General features: G+C 43.9%; 1 protein-coding gene and 1 long non-coding RNA gene across 4 annotated transcripts in view; one reads left to right on the forward strand and one right to left on the reverse strand.

Moving 5' to 3' along the window:
* LOC137528251 (sphingolipid delta(4)-desaturase/C4-monooxygenase DES2-like) overlaps nt 1-20,849 on the forward strand; it is a 55,421-nt gene that overhangs the window by 26,972 nt on the left and 7,600 nt on the right. For 2 of the 3 annotated variants that reach the window (XM_068249532.1, XM_068249533.1), the window contains exon 3: nt 12,351-13,093. In XM_068249532.1, coding sequence (XP_068105633.1) covers nt 12,351-13,093 — 743 coding nt within the window. Of the gene's footprint in view, nt 1-9,372; nt 9,449-12,350; nt 13,094-20,849 lie in introns of those variants that run through there. The other variant, XM_068249534.1, reaches the window with a different exon arrangement.
* Nucleotides 6,824-9,260, reverse strand: LOC137528250 (uncharacterized). The gene is made up of 2 exons (XR_011023332.1): nt 9,030-9,260; nt 6,824-7,132 (listed from the first exon to the last, which is right to left on the reverse strand). It is a non-coding gene; the product is annotated as an uncharacterized lncRNA (long non-coding RNA).

The following is a 20,849-nucleotide window of genomic DNA, read 5'->3' on the forward strand; positions in this document are numbered from 1 at the left end:
TTTGCATATTGTGATAAAGTTCATTATTTTCTGTAATGTACTGATAAACATTAGACTTTCATATATTTTAGATTCAAATACACACAACTGAAGTAGTTCAAGCCTTTTATTGTTTTAATATTGATGATTTTGGCACACAGCTCATGAAAACCCAAATTTCCCATCTCAAAAAATTAGCATATTTCATCCGACCAATAAAAGAAAAGTGTTTTTAAAACAAAAAAAGTCAACCTTCAAATAATTATGTTCAGGTATTCACTCAATACTTGGTCGGGAATCCTTTTGCAGAAATTACTGCTTCAATGCGGTGTGGCATGGAGGCAATCAGCCTGTGGCACTACTCAGGTGCCCAGGATGCTTCGATAGCGGCCTTAAGCTCATCCAGAGTGTTGGGTCTTGCATCTCTCAACATTCTCTTCACAATATCCCACAGATTCTCTATGAGGTTCAGGTCAGGATAGTTGGCAGGCCAATTGAGCACATTAATACCATGGTCAGTAAACCATTTACCAATGGTTTTGGCACTGTGAGCAGGTGCCAGGTCGTGCTGAAAAATGAAATCTTCATCTCCAGAAAGCTTTTCAGCAAATGGAAGCGTGAAGTGCTCCAAAATCTCCTGATAGCTAGCTGCATTGACCCTGCCCTTGATGAAACACAGTGGACCAACACCAGCAGCTGACATGGCACCCCAGACCATCACTGACTGTGGGTACTTGACACTGGACTTCGGGCATTTTGGCATTTCCCTCTCCCCAGTCTTCCTCCAGACTCTGGCACCTTGATTTCCGAATGACATGTAAAAGTTGCTTTCATCCGAAAAAAGTATTTTGGACCACTGAGCAACAGTCCAGTGCTGCTTCTCTGTAGCCCGGGTCAGGCGCTTCTGCCACTGTTTCTGGTTCAAAAGTGGGTTCATGTTTCCATCTGCTGAAAAGCTTTATGGAGATTAAGATTTCATTTTTCAGCACAACCTGGCACCTGCTCACAGTGCCAAAACCACTGGTAAATGGTTTACTGACCATGGTATTACTGTGCTCAATTGGCCTTCCAACTCTCCTGACCTGAACCCCATAGAGAATCTGTGGGATATTGCGAAGAGAAAGTTGAGAGACGCAAGACCCAACACTCTGGATGAGCTTAAGGCCGCTATCGAAGCATCCTGGGCCTCCATAACACCTGATCAGTGCCACAGGCTGATTGCCTCCATGCCACGCCGCATTGAAGCAGTCATTTCTGCAAAAGGATTCCTGACTAAGTATTGAGTGAATAACTGAACATAATTATTTGAAGGTTGACTTTTTTTTTGTTTTAAAAACACTTTTCTTTTATTGGTCGGATAAAATATGCTAATTTTTTGAGATAGGAAATTGGGGTTTTCATGAGCTATGTGCCAAAATCATAAATACAGTTGTGTGTAATGAATCTAAAATATATGAAAGTCTAATGTTTATCAGTACATTACAGAAAATAATGAACTTTATCACAATATGCTAATTCTTTTAGAAGATCCTGTACTGGAGCACCACCTATACTTGGCTACTTATACTGGGGCGCCTATAGCTTGCTACCTATACTGGGGGCACCTGTCCCTGGCTAACCTATACTAGTGCATCACCCATACCAGGCTACCTATACTGGGGGCAACTATACCAGGCTACGTATACTGGGGCACCACCTATACTTGGCTACTTTTACTGAGGGCACCACCTGTACCTGCTACCTATACTGGGGGCAACTATACCAGACTACGTATACTGGGGGCAACTATACCAGGCTACCTATACTGGGGGCAACTATACCAGGCTACCTATACTGGGGCACTGCCTATACTTGGCTACTTTTACTGACGGGCGACGGCACCTCCTGTACCTAGCTACCTATACTGGGGCACCACCTATACTTGGCTACTTTTACTGAGGGCACCACCTGTACCTGCTACCTATACTGGGGGCAACTATACCAGACTACGTATACTGGGGGCAACTATACCAGGCTACCTATACTGGGGGCAACTATACCAGGCTACCTATACTGGGGCACTGCCTATACTTGGCTACTTTTACTGACGGGCGACGGCACCTCCTGTACCTAGCTACCTATACTGGGGCACCACCTATACTTGGCTACTTTTACTGAGGGCACCACCTGTACCTGGCTACCTATACTGGGGGCAACTATACCAGGCTACGTATACTGGGGCACCACCTATACTTGGCTACTTTTACTGAGGGCACCACCTGTACCTGCTACCTATACTGGGGGCAACTATACCAGACTACGTATACTGGGGGCAACTATACCAGGCTACCTATACTGGGGGCAACTATACCAGGCTACCTATACTGGGGCACTGCCTATACTTGGCTACTTTTACTGACGGGCGACGGCACCTCCTGTACCTAGCTACCTATACTGGGGCACCACCTATACTTGGCTACTTTTACTGAGGGCACCACCTGTACCTGGCTACCTATACTGGGGGCAACTATACCAGGCTACGGATACTGGGGGCAACTATACTGCGCTACCTATACTGGGGGTAACTATACCAGGCTACCTATACTGGGGCACTGCCTATACTTGGCTACTTTTACTGACGGGCGACAGCACCTTCTGTACCTAGCTACCTATACTGGGGCACCACCTATACTTGGCTACTTTTACTGAGGGCACCTCCTGTACCTAGTTACCTATACTGGGGCACCACCTATGCCTAGCTACTTATACTGGGGCACCACCTAGGTGAGGGGGGCCCAGGTCTGATGATGTGTGAGGGGCCCCAAAATGTATGATGGCGACCCTGCTCCCGGATTTGAGCATCCCTGACTATGAGACTCATATCTGTGCTACTACTATATTTCTTAGCTGTACTACACATACAAATCATTATCTCATAAGTGTATTTTCACTTCAGATTCCCTTTAAACAAGTGTTTTCTGCATATCACATCCATGTGTATGGGAGCATTTATAGTATTAGTCAATGAGTTTTAGAATGCAGCAATAGGGTGCAGTCTTCTGGTAAGGGGAACGGCATTGATTAGCAGTCACACCCAGCAAACAAAGAGCTAATCCTATATTTACTGACCTCGTGCAGCATAGAAGATAATGAGCAGTTGGCACTATTCTTGCTTATGTGACTTGCTCTTATGTCCTGATAATTATTAGCCCACATAGCAATATCAGGTTATTTATTAACTGTAAAAAAAGTTTGATGAATGGAAAATTACTGATATAATACAATGATAATGCTTTATTATGCCCTGTGATTGGGAATTGCTAGGCAGATGGCTGATACTGTAGCTAGATAGAAAACTAGGGAGGGCCCAGATGGAAAGATCTCCCTCTCACACCACAAATGGGCCTTGCTCAGATGTCATACTGCCCACATCTTTGTTTTATTCCCAGTCTATCACCATTGAATTTTCTTCGGTGATACACAAAAATTGCTCTGTACTTTAAGTGTACCTGAGACCCTGAAAAAAAATTATACATACCTGGGGCTTCCTCCAGCCCCCTTCAGGCTGATGATTAGTCCCTTGCCAGCTTCCCAGGCTGCCTGGATCCTCCGCTAGGTGGCCCGGTAATTCATCCGGTGCACGGAGCCTACTGCGCCGTAGAGCTGCACAGGCACAGAATGCTCTCGGTGACAGCAGCACGGCCAGGCACACACATGTGCAGTTCTTGCCAACTGGATGAATTGCCACCCTGCCTAGTGGAGGATCCTGGTGGCCTGGGAGGCTGGCAAGAAACCGATGAGCCTGAAGGGGGCTGGAGGAAGCCGTCCATTTTTTTTTCTTATTTTTCTCATTGAAATGCATTTAGAGTAAAATAATTGTAAGCATAATGTACTACCCACATAAAGCCTAATTGGTGGCGAAAAAAACAAGGTATAGATCATTTTGGTGTCATAAGTAGTAATAAAGATATTGGCGGAGAAAAGGGAGGAGCGCTGACCGTTGAAAATTGCTCTGGTCCATTAGGGTAAAAACCCCTTGGTTTTAAAGTGGTTAAATGACACTACACCACACAAAATTTCCTTGTCCGGTGCAGGGTGAAACCCTTTTTTACTCAAGGCTTAACGGATACATGGTGACCGTGAACTTGGACTAGATCATCTCTTATGGAATCATAACAGGGGCTGAATCGTCCTCGGGAAAGCAGACTTCTATAGTGTAATACCATTTATTAAAAATAAGATTAAGATAATATACTTCACTCCTTGGATTTGTCTCGAAGGCCTTCTCTGCTTCTGGCTTTGGATGCAGAGAAGGCCTTTGACAGAGTCCATTGGGACTTCCTGGGTGAAGTTCTTCTAAAATTTGGAATTCAAGGCTCCTTCCACCAAGCTACCATGGCCCTCTATAAAACTCCATCGGCATCAGTAAACGTCTCTGGCTTCATATCCAAACAATTTGCTATATCTAATGGCACCAGACAGGGCTGTCCCCTATCTCCCTTAATATTTGTGCTAATTATGGAGACCCTGGCAGAAGCTATTCGCTCGAATCCAAAGATAACAGGAGTCCAGATAGGCCAAATGTCCCCGAAAATCAGTCTCTTTGCAGACGATGTCCTCCTATCAATCTCCAACCCAATAGAATCGCTACGGCATATCTCCAACACCCTAAATGACTTCTCCAAAGTATCCCTATATAAAGTTAATGAAACTAAATCTTCTCTCTTAGGTATTAACATATCCAGAACATTAAAAGAAAAAATAACACGGGAATTCCCCTTCCCCTGGGCCAAAAAAAGCATTTCTTACTTAGGAATACAAATACCGTCCACTACAAAGGAGCTTTATGAAGTAAATTTCCCACCTCTATTATCAGGAATTCAAACAGAACTGTCAAAACTGACCCCTACGGATCTATCCATATCCGGGAAAATAGCGACATACAAAATGGCAATATTCCCAAAAATGTTATATTACTTCAGAACTCTCCCAGTACCCCTTCCCGCACAGTTCTTCCAAAAATTAAATAAAATAATTAATCAATACCTATGGAAAGGCAAAAAACACAGGCTTGCATTCAAAATTCTAACTGCGAACCCCTCAGAAGGAGGCTTTGGGCTCCCCAACCCCCTCCTGTATCATCATGCCTCAATTTTAGACATGTCCCAATTTTGGACCAAAAACTCTCAAGATAAATACTGGGCACAGTAAAAATCCCTAATCAAAGAAGATCCAATTGACTTACTATATTTAACATGGGCCAACCTACCACCATATAAAACCTCACACCCAATCATCCACCAAACCTTAACCTCATGGGAACTCTTCAAAAGTCTCTCCCCATTAGATCTCAATACGGTGAAATCCCCCCTTCCCATGTCAGCAATAAAGTCACATATTCCTTTGATTAATCTCAATAGCTGGATAAGAGCAGGTATCAATAATATTGAAGACATAATGACTGGGAAAAGACTGGAACCTTTTGAATTCCTGAAGTGGAAGTACAAATTATCAGACAAGGACTACTTCACATACCTCCAACTTAACCATTTATTAACCTCTCACACTCTACCCAACGAATCATTGCCTCAAGCAGTATGGGACTTTTTGTTTAAACCCAAATTCTCACCCAAAGGGGGGATATCTTTTTGGTACAATCTACTAAACACCCCAACACACTCTCCCATCCTGAAATATCTTAAAATATGGGAATACGACCTAAAAGAAGCGATCCCTATAACAGACCTCAAAAGAGCACTAAGCAATCTAAAAAAATACTCTAAATGTGTCACCCACACAGAAACCACAAAAAAATACTATGCAAATGGTATCTTACACCCAGAATCCTAGCCAAGATGTCCCCACAACACTCCCCAAATTGTTGGAGAGAGTGTTCACAAACGGGCACACTTTCCCATGTACTATGGGATTGCTCACCACATACTGGTCAGCCATCTTCAAAATAATATCCTCAATCACCAAAACACAAGTACTGTCCTCACCAACCCTAGCTTTATTTCTTCTCAACATAGATAATTTTCAGCCACATCTCAGATTAGGAATAACGCACATCCTATGTGCAGCTAGACATCTACTCCTGACGAACTGGAACACAATTGACACACCTTCCATCACTCAGGTAGTCCACCTAACAGAATATAACCTCAGAATGGAATACCTGTTAAGATCCAGAGACAATCAAAATGTATGGCAACACACATGGTCCTTTGACTGGAACTTAAACCCATAAGGTCACCCTCTAACAATATGTAACTACACAGTTAATACTAGAATTCCCTTCCACAGAATAGGCTGGTCACAAGGGCAGTCATGGAGATCCTAAACTAATGATAAACCCTCCACCCCCCCCCCCCCAATCTCCTTTCCGCTTGACTTAGCAGGCCCCACTATCAGGCCAGACTAGATCTACTTGAACCTCTTCAAGTCTGAGATCTAGCTCTAGACCTCTGTAAATTCATTGACTATTCGGCATGGGCTGTAATCGGCCCTACGCATCTATTAAGGCACTATGCACTCTCTACTAGTTGTGTTGATGTTATTAGTTTGGCATATTCCCACTTTGCGTGGGTGATTGTTGTTTCTTTATAAATATATTAAAATTAGAGCTTCAAGTACTAACTCAGTTGAAAGTGCTTATTCCACCTGATTTAGAACTGTTCTATAATACATTATTTCTGAGTTGCTATACAGTAAATAGCTGTTTTGTTCTCCAATTCATTGTTCAACTAAAGAATTATTGAAAATGAATGATACTCATTACCTTTATTTTGGATTTGTAAACTGTGAAAAAATTTCAATAAAAATCAATTGAAAAAAATAAAATAAAATAAGATTAAGAGAGGAATTGCACTCACAAGTGTATTTCAGTCAATAGCATTGCATGCAGTGTTGTCGGCTGACTTGGTCACCTGCAGCATCCCGCGGTTACTCAATCACTTCACGCACCCATGCTACTTGAAACCTTCATAGTCCCCAAGCACCAGCCAATAGGGTAAGCAAGCTCTGGTAAGCCCCGTCGAATGTGTTTCGTCATCAGTATCAAACTTGTCTAGGAGTTTTTAAAGCCACTTGTAGCCAGATGTAGATGGACACTTGGTGTTTATGCGCATTTGCACCCGCGTTACACTAGGTTCACATAGGGACGTTGCATACCCTGTAAAAATAGCATTACAATGGAGGGGAAAAGTCACATAATGTGTTACACGTGCGATGCATTCATGCAGTTAAACATCCAGTTCAGGAAAAGTATGCCGTCTAATTAGCAATTGGACCAGCACCATACATGCACAATATATTCTGTTAAATAATCAATTAGACCTATAAGAATGTGCTATGGGCAATATAGTCAATAAAGAAAAAAAAAAGAAAAAAGCTGCCCTCTCAGCGCACCAAACCAACAGGCACAACAATCTCAGAAGGTACAAAAATATATAACTTTATTGAGCTTAAACCACAACATTAAAAAGCAATTACAAATCACTATAAAAGTGATATGGCAATATTTGTGCATTATATAATATGGGGGTTCCTCTCTCCTCGGAATCAAAAATAGTATAATGTAGGCCATAAGTACTCAGACAAAGATAAGGATGCACAATATCACAAATACATAAGGAAAAATAGTAATAACCAAATAACTAAAAAAAAATGTACGAGTGAACTGTTACAGAAGTATATATCACAGATACATAAATACTTGGAAAACATCAATGTGTGATAGATCAATGGTGCTAGGGGAAAAACCACAAAAAAGGTGATTACAATAGATGCGATCAGAAATGTCGCACTGAATGTGATCATAAATAATCCCTATAGGAAAACGATGCGACCGATGGTTATATATTTTTGTACCTTCTGAGATTGCTGTGCCTGATGGTTTGGTGCTTTGAGAGGGCAGTTTTTTTCTTTTTGTTTTCTTCATGAAAAGTATGCTTCACTTTACACCGCATGTTGCCATGTATAGCATTCATGTTTTACAGGAAAGCAATCCCTGGACAGTGCGTGCCACATTTTCTTGTACGTGAAGAAGTATAGCACCATAATATAGCCGTGTGTGTCCTGGAATATAGTATTGAAAAAGAATTTGCCACAAGAATAGACATTTAGGGCTGGAACCCACAAGAGCGCTTTTCAGAGCATTTAGGGAGCGGGTGAAATCGCTAGCAATTTCCAAAAACGCTCAGCTAATGTAAATGGATGGGCCAACTTCCACTGGAGCGTTTGCGATTCCCAAAATCGAAAGCGCAGGACATGCAGCATTTTGTTAGCGCTTCAATGTAAAGTATATAATCACTGGTGTAATCGCTCAACAAAACTTGCATGGAGCGATTTTGTTAGCGTTTTAAAGTTAATGTACACTGTAGCAAAATTAAAAGTAAATGAAAGGACCAATCAGACTTTAAAACACTAATTGCTATTCGCTACACAACCGCTGGCAAATTGAATACACTTTCTAAAATCGCTCCCTAAAACGCTCATGAAATCGCTTACAAACTGCTCATACAAAACGCTCACGATTACGATTAGCGGTAGCGTTTTGTAGCGGGTTCCAGCCCTTAGGCCACATTCACAGTGGTGCGGTATAATGGACGTTTTGCAAAGCGGCTTACCGAACTGCAATGCACCACCTATGAAATGTTCACAGTGTGGTGGGAGCGGTATAGCAGGTTGCAGCATCATAATGCATTGCATACAGTGTGTTACCGCTAAACGCATGTGTTAACATTGTTGGTAAAGCATACTGTTCATTGACTGTATGCTTCACAGTACTCGACGCAACGTGAACATAACGTGCGGCGCTGCTGTCCTGATCCTTTGCGTTGCGTTCCTGCTGTCACAGGGAATGCAATGCAACGGCCACTGTGAAGGTGGAACTTTAGTGAAAAGGGGAATAAATAAGTCAGAACATTACAAAGTGATAAGTTAAAAAAGAGAGATCAAGAAATTTGTTCATATTGTTTGATCCACAATGCACTTGCACGTAATCATCTATACTACTGGCGGAAATGAAAAAAAAAGACAGCACCAACTGCCATTGTCTATAACCACACCCCTAACAATGCGATAGGCTAATGCTGGGAATACACGGGTTGATTTTGCCGCTCGATTCCGCAGGCGATTCTCTTATCTTCCATTTGTTTTTCTTATCTTTTCCCATTGTCCTCTATGCAGAATTGAGTGCGGAAACGATCGGGCCGGAGATCGGACATGTCGGAAATTATCTATTGAGCCATCTAAATGGCTCAGAATCGGCCCGCGTATTTCAAGGTTGTTGTTTTTTTATAAATATACATATGCAGAGAGGGAGATACTGGTTGCTTGGCAGTTGGAAACAGCTGTTATTTCCAACAGTTCAACAAGGCTCACAGACAGGAAACTGTCTGGACCTATGTACTGACATCACACAGTAGGAGGAGTTTCACCACATTATCAGCCATACAGACTCCCTTGATGATCTATTCGAGGAAAGGTAAAATATTTGTCATGGGAAAGGGGTTATCAGCTACTGATTGGGATGAAGTTCAATCCTTGGTTCCTCTTTAAATGATTAACCTCCCTGGCGGTCTATTAAAACCGACAGGGGGCAGCGCAGCACTTAAAATTATTATTTTTTTGTTTAAATCATGTAGCTAACCTAGCTCTAGCTACATGATAGCCGCTGTGCAGCGGCATCCCCCCTCCCCTCCCGATCGCAAACAGGAAATCCCGTTAAGAACGGGATTTCCTGTTTGGCTTCCCCTCGTCGCCATGGCGACGATCGGGATGACGTCATCCACGTCATGGCGTCGGAGGGAGTCTCGATCCACCCCTTAGCGCTGCCTGGAGGTGATTGGCCAGGCTGCGTAAGGGGTCGGGGGGGGCGCAGCGTGGCGGGTAGTGGCAAATCGGCGTGGAATGGCGAATCAGCGCAGAGCGGCGGCGATCGTGTAGTACACGCAGCTAGCAAAGTGGTAACTGCGTGTAACAAAAAAAAATTGTATAAATTGGCCCACTAGGGCCTGAGAAATCCCCCGCGACAGATTAGCCCGAGCTCAGCTCGGGCTTACCGCTTAGGAGGTTAAAGGGAACCCTAAAGAGGAACTCCAGTGAAAATAATGTAGTAAAAAAGTGCTTCATTTTTTACCATAATTATGTATAAATGATTTAGTCAGTGTTTGCTCATTGTAAAATCTTTCCTCTCCCCGATTTTACATTCTGACATATATTACATGGTGACATTTTTACTGTGGGCAGGTTATGTAGCTGCTCCTAGCTGTTTTGGCTGTTAGAGACAGCTGTAAGCAGCTATTCCCTGTCTGTGAACATTGTTACATTGTGGCAGTTTGCCCAGAGTACCGCGGTACTCAGAGCTTCTTGTGGGAGCGGTTTCAGCACAAAATCAGTCATACAGCGCCCCCTGATGGTCTGTTTGTGAAAATCATTATATTTCTCATGTAAAAGGGGGTATCAGCTACTGATTGGGATAAAGTTCAATTCTAGGTTGGAGTTTCTCTTTAACTGAGAGGGATATGGATGTTTCCTTTTAAACAGTTGCTTCAGTCCTGCTGATCTCTTTGGCTGCATCATACACCTGAAACAAGCATGCAGCTAATCCAGCCTGACTTCAGTCAGAGCACCTGATCTGCATGCTTGTTGAGGGGAAAATCCATATGCTTCTCAGCTTGGGTTCCCTTTAAAATGTTTCTGAATACATTAGCTTTATATCATGCTAGAGCAGCTCACAGCAGATCTGGATGTTCTTCTGGTAAATTGTAAGATTACGGTATTTGTGAAAGCCTTAATAAGGCCTGTGGACTGCTCAAACCCAGTCAAAACCTGATAAGCCTTAATTATCTAGCTTTGTAGCAAAACTCCACATTGTATGATGGTTGCATAACAACATGCTTTTTGTCAGCCTAGCACACGGCTCTCTTCCTTATTTCCCATGCTCACAAAACCTGTTCTATGTGCAGAGGCAGAGTAATATGTTCAATTATGGTCAGCAGCTAAAGAACATTCTGCAATACCTACCAGGGTAGAGCAAAGCCAAGTGACTACAACCTTCCAACAATCCTTGCCAAAACAAAGATTATTTGTAAGACAGGAGTGTAAAATCTAAATCTTAAGTGCATAGCAATCCTTAGGTATCTTTACGTGCATGAAAAAAGGGCGCTGTGAAAAAAAGGACCTGGCTGGATAATGAAATGGCGCTGGTGGATAACGAAATCTGATAACAATAAACATCATTGTCAAACTTGGTTAACGATAAATACCATTGTAAAAACAAACGAAGTAATAACAAACCTGGTGGTGCCTAAAACTAACCACTCCCCTGGTGACGCCTAACCCTAACCACCCTCCCGGTGGTGCCTAACCCTAACCACCCCCTGGTGAGGCCTAACCCTAACCAACCCCTGGTGGGGCCTAACCCTAACCACCCCCCCGGTGTTGCCTAACCCTAACCACTCCCTCTGGTGGTGCCTAACCCTAACCACTCCTTCTGCAGAAACACCCTTTTACACATAGAAACGATAGTATTTTTGATAACGTAAAATCTGTACATACAAACAAAAAATATGTTAAAAGCTATAACATTGCAAGCTTCTAATACAATAACATACTTCAAAAACTGTAATGTTCTAATGTTAATTGCATTAGAGTCTATGGCGGCGCCCTTTTCGTCCACCCTCAGACGGCACCCCTTTTTTCCTGCTACCATATCTTCTAGTTATTATTCTAGCTTTTTATGCTCAGTGCAGTAAAAAACTGTGTAGGGAGCAGGGAAGCTGGCCAGCATCATTGTTTAAGTACTTTTTACGGAATATCTTTATAAAGAATAAAAGCCTTGCTGAGAATTCCCTATAAAGAGATGGACTAGTCCAAAACCTGTCGCTTCTGTCAGATTTCACTGCCTACTGTAAGTGACAGCAACATAGGAGAAAAGTAATTTATGGCTCATTTTACTCTGGAAAAAACATACTTCTTGTTTGTCTATGTTTGCAAATATTTAAAATTTTACAATTTTTCGCCATAGTGCCCCTCTAAATGCAGAGCCAAAAATATTACAAGCATTTTGGCTGTCAAAAAATTAATGTCTGTGAGTACCTTTAGATGTATTATAGCAATTTGATAGAGACAGCTGAATTGTGCATGTGTTTGCTAAATGCAGTTACTATCTGGGTAATGAATTCCACGGAATGAGCATGAAACAGACCCCAATTTTTGGGGGATCCCATAGCAGTTGTTCGGGTTGTTATGAAGGTTCTATCTCTTTAGAATGATTGCATAAGGTGAACAGCAGAATGCACATGTCGCATTAGTTTGCTGAATATGCCTGTGTTGTTATTATGATTATTATTAAGCATAAGTGCATCTTTTTTCTTTCATTTTAGCCAAGTACCCACAAATCAAGAATCTGATGGGACCTGACCCTCAACTGAAGTGGACTGTTAGTTGCATGGTGCTTGTTCAGATCTTGTGCTGTTACCTTGTGCGTGACCTTTCTTGGAAGTGGTTGATTTTTTGGTCCTACGCAATTGGTGGAGTGATCAACCATTCGTTGACTCTTGCCATCCATGACATTTCACACAATGTGGCTTTTGGAAACAAGTCTGCCCGCTGGAACCGCTTCTTTGGCATGTTTGCCAACCTCCCAGTTGGGGTGCCTTACTCAACATCCTTCAAGAAGTACCACATAGACCACCACCGATATCTTGGAGGAGATAGCCTGGACGTGGATATCCCCACTGATTTTGAAGGAAGGTTTTTCTGTACTCCTGCACGTAAGGTCGTATGGATCATTCTACAACCTCTTCTCTACGTCTTGCGACCACTGTATGTGAATCCCAAACCCATCACTCAAATGGAGGTGATTAATGCCATTGTTCAGTTTTCCTTTGACTTAGTGCTATACAATGTATGGGGTCTAAAGCCTGTTGCATATTTGATAGCTGGGTCCATCCTATCAATGGGCCTCCACCCCATTTCCGGACATTTTATTGCGGAGCACTACATGTTTATAAAAGGTTATGAAACCTACTCTTACTACGGACCACTGAATTTGCTGACCTTCAACGTTGGCTATCATATGGAACATCATGATTTTCCCAGCATTCCAGGAAGCAAACTTCCAGAGGTAGGACCACCAATACCTACTAAATTGTTTGTTTTTCAATTCCAATTCACTGTTGTAATAATATTTAGAGACACAAGGGCCCGTATGCAATTACCTTTTTCTCCTGAGTTTTCTTCTAGGTGATATTTTCAAAATTGTTAATAAAACTGAAAACCTTGTAAACCACTAGCAAGCAAGAAAATACTAAAAATGTTTTTGATAGTACCTTTTCACTGACATTTTGGTGCCATTTTCAGTTGCAAAGTGCTGAAAAGTTATTCTAAAAAGAAGATGAAAAATTATCACCTAGGAGAAAACAGGAGCAAAAACTAATTGCATATGGGCCAAGGTCTTTTTTTTTTTTGCTTGTGACTTCAAGTAGTACTCAAAAGCGTTTTCACTGCATATTAGATGTCAGGAGACTTTCAGAGTTTTCAAGCACCTTCAACACAGAGCATGTAGCAATCATAACTCAGTAATTATTAGTCTTTATGCTAGCGAGAAAGATCGCCCATGATGCATCACCACTGAATAAGCAAAACAGGATTTGTGTCCCTAAAAGCCAGACAGAGAACCAGAACAGCTGAAGAGCAAGTGTGACTGTAGCCTGCTGCATCATGGGAGTTCTTTGTTTCTCGCATAAAGATCGCTTAGGTTTTAAGAAGGCAAATTTATATTTAGCATAGCTTTTGTTTGTTAGAAAGGGGACTTTTTGGTTCCTTTTGGTCCCTCATGAAATTCTAGTGGTACAGGTTCATAATTTTTTTTATCTTATAAGAATTGCAACTTTTTTTTTTTTTTTACGTGTGATTGATATACGACAATCCTCTAATAAATACATATAAATAACTATGCTTGAATGTGGGATTGAAACAGTGTTACACATTAGTCTGCTGTAAGGGTCAGGTCACGATGGGTGTGCTGCCGGACTCTTTGCCATAGAGGGCTACAGAGGACCATTGGGCATGTAGAATGGTCCCTTAGTCTCCTATGGGCCTGTTCACACAGTTAATTTGCTCCAGATATGGAATGTCTTTTGCGATATGATGGACATTCCCAACCTGCACAACAATTAGCTGGTAGTGGAAGCCTTGCCGTATCCGTGGGTATGGTAGGTATACAGTAGGCTCACAAAAGAACATTAGGCTTAAAGTGGAACTAAACTCAAACGTCATCTCTGCTCTAAAAGATTAGCCACAGCATGATTAACCTTAAAATATCTTGATTACAGCAAGATAATATACTCTACGAAAAGGTGCCTAAGCAGAGCTCTTCTGCAGTCTATTTACAGTTGCTGAAAAAAACGAATTAGACCCATCGATCTGCCTAAACAAACACAGAGAAGTGACTATATGTGGAATGAAGACTTATCATTGTGTGCAGTGCAAAAGTTCAGGTCTGCTTAAACTACACAGAGCACATAAAGTTTACATAACACATGTTACAGCGTAATGTTATGTTATACACAAATGTATATGTTGTTTGTATAACTAAAGTTACAATATTTATATTATGCATGTTACATGTTGTGAAAACATGTGTGATTTGGCTGTTGGTAAAATACCTCCATTGGAGACGTAAAGCACAGCTTATAACACCTTTTGTGAATTGAGCTCACTGTGCTTGATGACAAATACATTTTTGTAACCGTTTTGTATATTATTTATATTCATGGTTTTCTAGCCCCATGTTTGTTAAAGTGAACGTTTACTATCGCTGAACAAAAGGCAAACCCTCCTGCTATGTATATTAAAAGGATACTGTAATGCCCACAAAAGTGGTGAACTATAGGTTGCATGAGGTAGAGGGCAAAGGCAGTGGTGTACCTACCATAGGGCTACAGGTGCTCACAGCCCCGGGTGCAGGCATGGCTAGGGGTGCTGCTGTGGTGATCACAGCCCCGGGTGTAGCCATGGCTAGGGGTGCCGCTGTGGTGATCACAGCCCCGGGTGCAGGCATGGCTAGGGGTGCCCCTGTGGTGATCACATCCCCGGGTGTAGCCATGGTAGGGGTGCCGCTGTGGTGATCACAGCACCGGGTGCAGCCATGGCTAGGGGTGCCGCTATGGTGATCATATCCCCGGGTGCAGGCATGGCTAGGGGTGCCGCTGTGGTGATCACAGCCCCGGGTGTAGCCACGGCTAGGGGTGCCGCTGTGGTGATCACAGCCCCGGGTGTAGCCATGGCTAGGGGTGCCGCTGTGGTGATCACAGCCCCGGGTGCAGGCATGGCTAGGGGTGCCGCTGTGGTGATCACATCCCCGGGTGTAGCCATGGCTAGGGGTGCCGCTGCGGTGATCACAGCCCCGGGTGTAGCCATGGCTAGGGGTGCCGCTGTGGTCATCACAGCCCCGGGTGTAGCCATGGCTAGGGGTGCTGCTATGGTGATCACATCCCCGGGTGCAGGCATGGCTAGGGGTGCCGCTGTGGTGATCACATCCCCGGGTGTAGCCATGGCTAGGGGTGCCGCTGCGGTGATCACAGCCCCGGGTGTAGCCATGGCTAGGGGTGCCGCTGTGGTGATCACAGCCCCGGGTGTAGCCACAGCTAGCGGTGCTGCTGTGGTGATCACAGCCCCGGGTGTAGCCATGGCTAGGGGTGCCGCTGTGGTGATCACATCCCCGGGTGCAGCCAAGGCTAGGGGTTCCGCTGTGGTGCTCACAGCACCGGGTGTAGCCATGACTAGGGGTGCCGCTGTGGTAATCACAGCACCGGGTGCAGCCATGGCTAGGGGGGCCGCTATGGTGGTCACATCCCCTGGTGTAGCCATGGCTAGGGGTGTCGCTGCGGTGATCACAGCCTAGGTGTAGCCATGGCTAGGGCTGCTGTTGTGGTGATCACAGCCCCGGTGTAGCCACGGCTAGGGGTGCCGCTGTGGTGATCACAGCCCCGGGTGTAGCCATGGCTAGAGGTGCCACTGTGGTGATTACATCCCCGGGTGCAGCCATGGCTAGGGGTGCCGCTGTGGTGCTCACAGCACCGGGTGTAGCCATGGCTAGGGGTGCCGCTGTGGTGCTCACAGCACCGGGTGTAGCCATGGCTAGGGGTGCCGCTGTGGTGCTCACAGCACCTGGTGCAGCCATGGCTAGGGGTGCCGCTGTGGTGATCACAGCCCCGGGTGTAGCCATGGCTAGGGGTGCCACTGGGCAAATGTATTTCCAATCTCCTCCCCCATCCTTGTTAGTACTGTGGTGGGGTCTTCTGGCTATTTGCTCTCTAGGCCAGAGCGGATTTGTACACAGTGCCCACAAGGGATGTAAGAAGAGACTGGAGATGGGTAAAGATCAACTTTTTTTTTACCTGCAAGATGGTCAAATAAGAGTAGGGATAGAACTGCTTTAAGAACCTTCACCCCTTTGCCTGCGGCCACCTATAGGTTACATGTTTGTGGTCAATATAAGGTCACTTTAAAGACAAACCTTATTTCAGCTTGCTTACATATTTCAGCTTGCTCATGTATATAAGTCGATTCCAATATTCAACCTTCTTAAGCTGGAATTTTTTATTTACTCAGGTATAAGTCTACCCAGCAAAGTTAGTGGCTGCACTTGGGGCTCAGGAGGGGTTAATGACTGCACTGCATACAGTATAGTTAGGCATTTTTTGATGTGATGTGAAGGTCTGATGCTGTATCTACACATATGATCCGCAATTTGAAGAAGTAACGAATGAAGAATAAATAAGAGAACTTTGGTTAAAAAAAAAACCCCGTCTATTAATGTGTTGAACTTTGGAGTTCTGTATATTTAGGGGTGGAACCGTACCATCTTTTATCGTGTCAGTGTCACTGCACTGCATACAGTATTGCAGCCATTAACCCCTCTTGTCCCTTAAGTGCAGCCAATACCTCCTCCAGGCCCCCAAGTGTAGCAATTATTTACTCCCCTTCCTGCAGCCCAGTGTTCCCCCCTGCCCCTTTCCTTGTTAATTGTTGTGGCCAGGACTTTCAGACCTGTGCTTTCTTGGCATTTTCTTTCCTTAACCCTCCTGGCGGTTTATTAAAAATCCGCCAGGGGGCAGCAAAGTCTTTTTTTTAATTTTTTTTTTTCCAAGTAGCGAGACAAAGTCTTGCTACATGATAGCCGCTGCTCAGCGGCATCCCCCCAGCCCCTCCGATCAGGAGATACCGTTCAAAGAACGGGATCTCCCGTAGAGCTTCCCCCGTCGCCATGGCGATGGGCGGCATGACGTCACCGACGTCATGGACGTCGTGACGTCATTGGGAGTCCCGCACTACCCCTCAGCGCTGCCTGGCACTGATTGGCCAGGCAGCGCACGGGGTCTGAGGGGGGGGGCGTCACGGCGAAGCGAGCGGTGGGTAATCGGCGGCGAGTGGTGGCGATCAGAGGGCACACGCAGCTAGCAAAGTGCTAGCTGCGTGCTGCAAAAAAAATTATAAAAATCGGCCCAGTAGGGCCTGAGAAATCCCCCTGCGCGGCATAGCCCGTGCTGAGCACGGGCTTACCGCCAGGGAGGTTAAAGAATCACTGGGTACATTGCTGCAAATGGGAATGTCACTATCAGTACACACATTACTCAGTGTGCTCAGTGTTGCTCGTGTATAAGTCGGCCCCTATACTTTTATGAAGTGAAACAGAGATACATTTCTAGACTTATACTCGAGTATATACGGTAAAACATATTCATGTAGAGCACAGTTATTCAATATGGTTCTTAACAGAGATTGTGATATGGGAGTATCAGAATCTAATGACAGTTAATGGAATAGTCCAGATGTGGAAAACGAGTTACACTCAGATCTTATTCTATGCAGCTAAGTAAGCAAGAGTTGAAGTTTCTAGACTGCCCATTCTCCAAGGATAATACAGATTCCAGGATAGCAAAGAAATCAGCTTCAAATAGTTTTGAGATGTTTGTAGCTTGGGTTTCATGGCCATCTCTTGCACCTCCACATATAGTAATAGTTGTCCATTAGCCTAAAAATATACTGTTTTGCATATTCTCAGACAAAGCCCTGTCTTCTTACTACACAATGCCTTCATTAGATGTCACTAATCATCCTAATTAGTGATTGAGCAGTGTTTACATTGGCTCAGTCTAACCACATCTGTAAGCAGGTTAGGGAGACAATGGGGGAAAGGAGTCTAGGCAAGAAATGTTTTGAACGAGTAATGCCTCTGTCCTTAGCGAGGCCAAAGAGCCATATAGGTTAGTAGGACAGATAGGGTGTGAGTGAGTAGACAAGGATCAGAAGTGTCATTGGGGGTACAAGGATAGATGAGGTTTGGTGAGCGTCAGGTGAGGTGACATTGGGGTAGAAGAACAGGTAAGGGATGGAGGTTAGAGGCGTTAACGTGCGGGTTGCTAGCATATATTAGTGATAGGCGAGGGTTAGGAGATGTGACTGGCAGTGTACATGAATAGAGCATGTTGTAGTATAAGAATAGTGATGTATAGATATGTTGGGGTTTCGGAGAGCTGATATGGGGACAGAACTATGTTTGAGGAGTAAGGTGCGGTTAACACAGGCATCCCACTGGGTCTTGCTCAAATAATTTTCTGCTAGCATGCAGAAAAACGTTTGGCAGCTTACAGTGGCTTTCGGCGGCGCTCCCCGGTGTGTGTGTCGTTTTTGAACTAAATGACCCTGGAAGCAACCTGTTGCTTCTAGGGTCGCCTCAGACGATGGGAAAAATTGGGATAAAAATGCTGCATTTATGCTAGCTACAGTAAATAGTGGTAAACAATGGTACCAATGGTGCCTGTTCATTTGAATCTGCCGTGCTTAAACGATGAGCGCTGTGGCCGTCGTTTACTGCCTGGCAAGTGTCTATGTGAAGAGGGCCTAATATGTAGGAGGGAGGGATGAGAAGAGGTGACACAGGAAGTTGGAAGGATAGATGGAGGGTGGTTGAAGGGCTTTGAGGACATATCATATTTTGGGGTGCAAGTATAGATGGAAGGCGGTCAGGTGACGTTCAGTTACTCCCTAGTCATTGTGGCTGAAGTATTTAGCTTGGTCGCTGCAGCAGAAGACAGCTTTGCAGGTGGCAGGAGAGAGAGGTTACTTTGTGCTGAGCCACATCATGTATGGGAAACTGTTGTGGTTATCTATCCTAGTGGCCTTCTAGTATTTTCATTTTAGGGGAGGTTTGCTTTAAAATCCCAACAGTGCTGCAGTTTACCAAGATGAAGTCATAAGTATCTCAGCAATGTGGTTTAGCCATCAACAAATGTGACGTGTAGGTGAAACTTCAGGTCTAGGAAACATTACTCTAGATTGTGATGTGGAACTAGACAAGGAAGGAGGGGAGAGGACTTAGTTCAGTATGTTAGATTTGAAGTTCTTATCAATATGTCATGATATGATTTACTGAGCTGTGTATACTGAAATGCATTTACATGATACATGCTGGTAGGGAAAAAAAATCTTCATTTGATTACTGAACATAAATACCAGACTAAGTATGTCCCAGGTTTCCTTATTTTGGTGGGACAGTCCCTCTTTTTAAACCTAAGACTTTGTATAAAGACAGGATGTATTTATTATTTACTAGAAAACAAGGAGCAGGATGCACCCTCAGACGATGGTTTGTCATTGTAGTGGAGAAGGTGACGCTTCTGGTGGGCACACTGTCATGTCAGGCCACAAACCTGAATTGCTCATTCTTTTCACTAACTACGGTAAATATTTTTGCATCACAAGGTGTCCATCGTTCTAATTTCATGAAGGGAGGTATGAGATATCCTTGTGGAGGAGAGCTACCACCACAACCATTTCTTGTCACAGGAAAATCTCTCCAGCATTAAGAGCAAGATTATAAAAATAAACAACAGTTGTAATTATGCATGGCATGGACGCAGCTGCCTGTGCACCACAATCACTACCTACTGCGCTTGTGCAGTTGGCAGGCTTTGGTGTGCACCTGCACAGCCTTTGGGAGTTCCGTGGTGGTTCTGGTGTGCGGTTCTTTTGAGAATTGTGGGCAGGGGCTCTGCAGCGGTTGTGGTGTGTGATTCTTTTGAGGATCGTGAGTTTACGGGTTATTATGGATGAAGCAATGCTGCCATGTCCCAGACTATATTTCTCAGGCATTTTACTTCTTTGCCATTCTACTTACACTAGGCCCTGATTTATCACCAGACAGTTCCCGCACTACAAAGATAAGAGCTGATACAGAGCATGATGTATTCTTCGTCTAACACAGGCATGTCAAACCGGTCCTACGAGGGCCGAGGTCCTCACACATTTTTGACACAGCTCCAATTAATTGATGGGTCTGAATCAGGCAAGGTGTGGTCCATCAGGTAGAACACATTCCTCTCTTTCTCAGTCCATCCTAAACACTGGCATGGATCTGGCCCTCCAGGCCTGGCGTTCGACACCTGTGGTCTAACATTACCCTATTATAACATAGAGCATCCTTTATTGCCCACTAGATCAGTGGCCTATCATGTTTTATACGTTCATATTTATTTTGGTGTCCAAGTGTAATTTGATTGGATTTCAGTGGATTACCGATAGGAATATATCGAGAAGGCATTTCATACTCAGAAATAAAATAGAGTTCAGCTGCAGACAGCAAACGGCAAATGATGCCTTCCCTCAGAATCTCTTCATAACAGGAATACTGCATTTGAGTGGACATACCCTCTAAAGTGGACCCTTTAAAGGAAAACAGAGAGAAATGCACCCTGTATGTATTTACAGAATTTCGGCTGTCTAATTCCCCCCATTTGTGTCTAATTTGATCCTCCCCTGTGTCACATGACTGCCTATGGCAGATAAGCAGATAATCCCATTTGAAAGCACAGGAT

The sequence above is a fragment of the Hyperolius riggenbachi genome, chromosome 8 (genome assembly GCF_040937935.1).
Source record: "Hyperolius riggenbachi isolate aHypRig1 chromosome 8, aHypRig1.pri, whole genome shotgun sequence".
In the NCBI taxonomy this organism is placed as follows: domain Eukaryota; kingdom Metazoa; phylum Chordata; class Amphibia; order Anura; family Hyperoliidae; genus Hyperolius; species Hyperolius riggenbachi.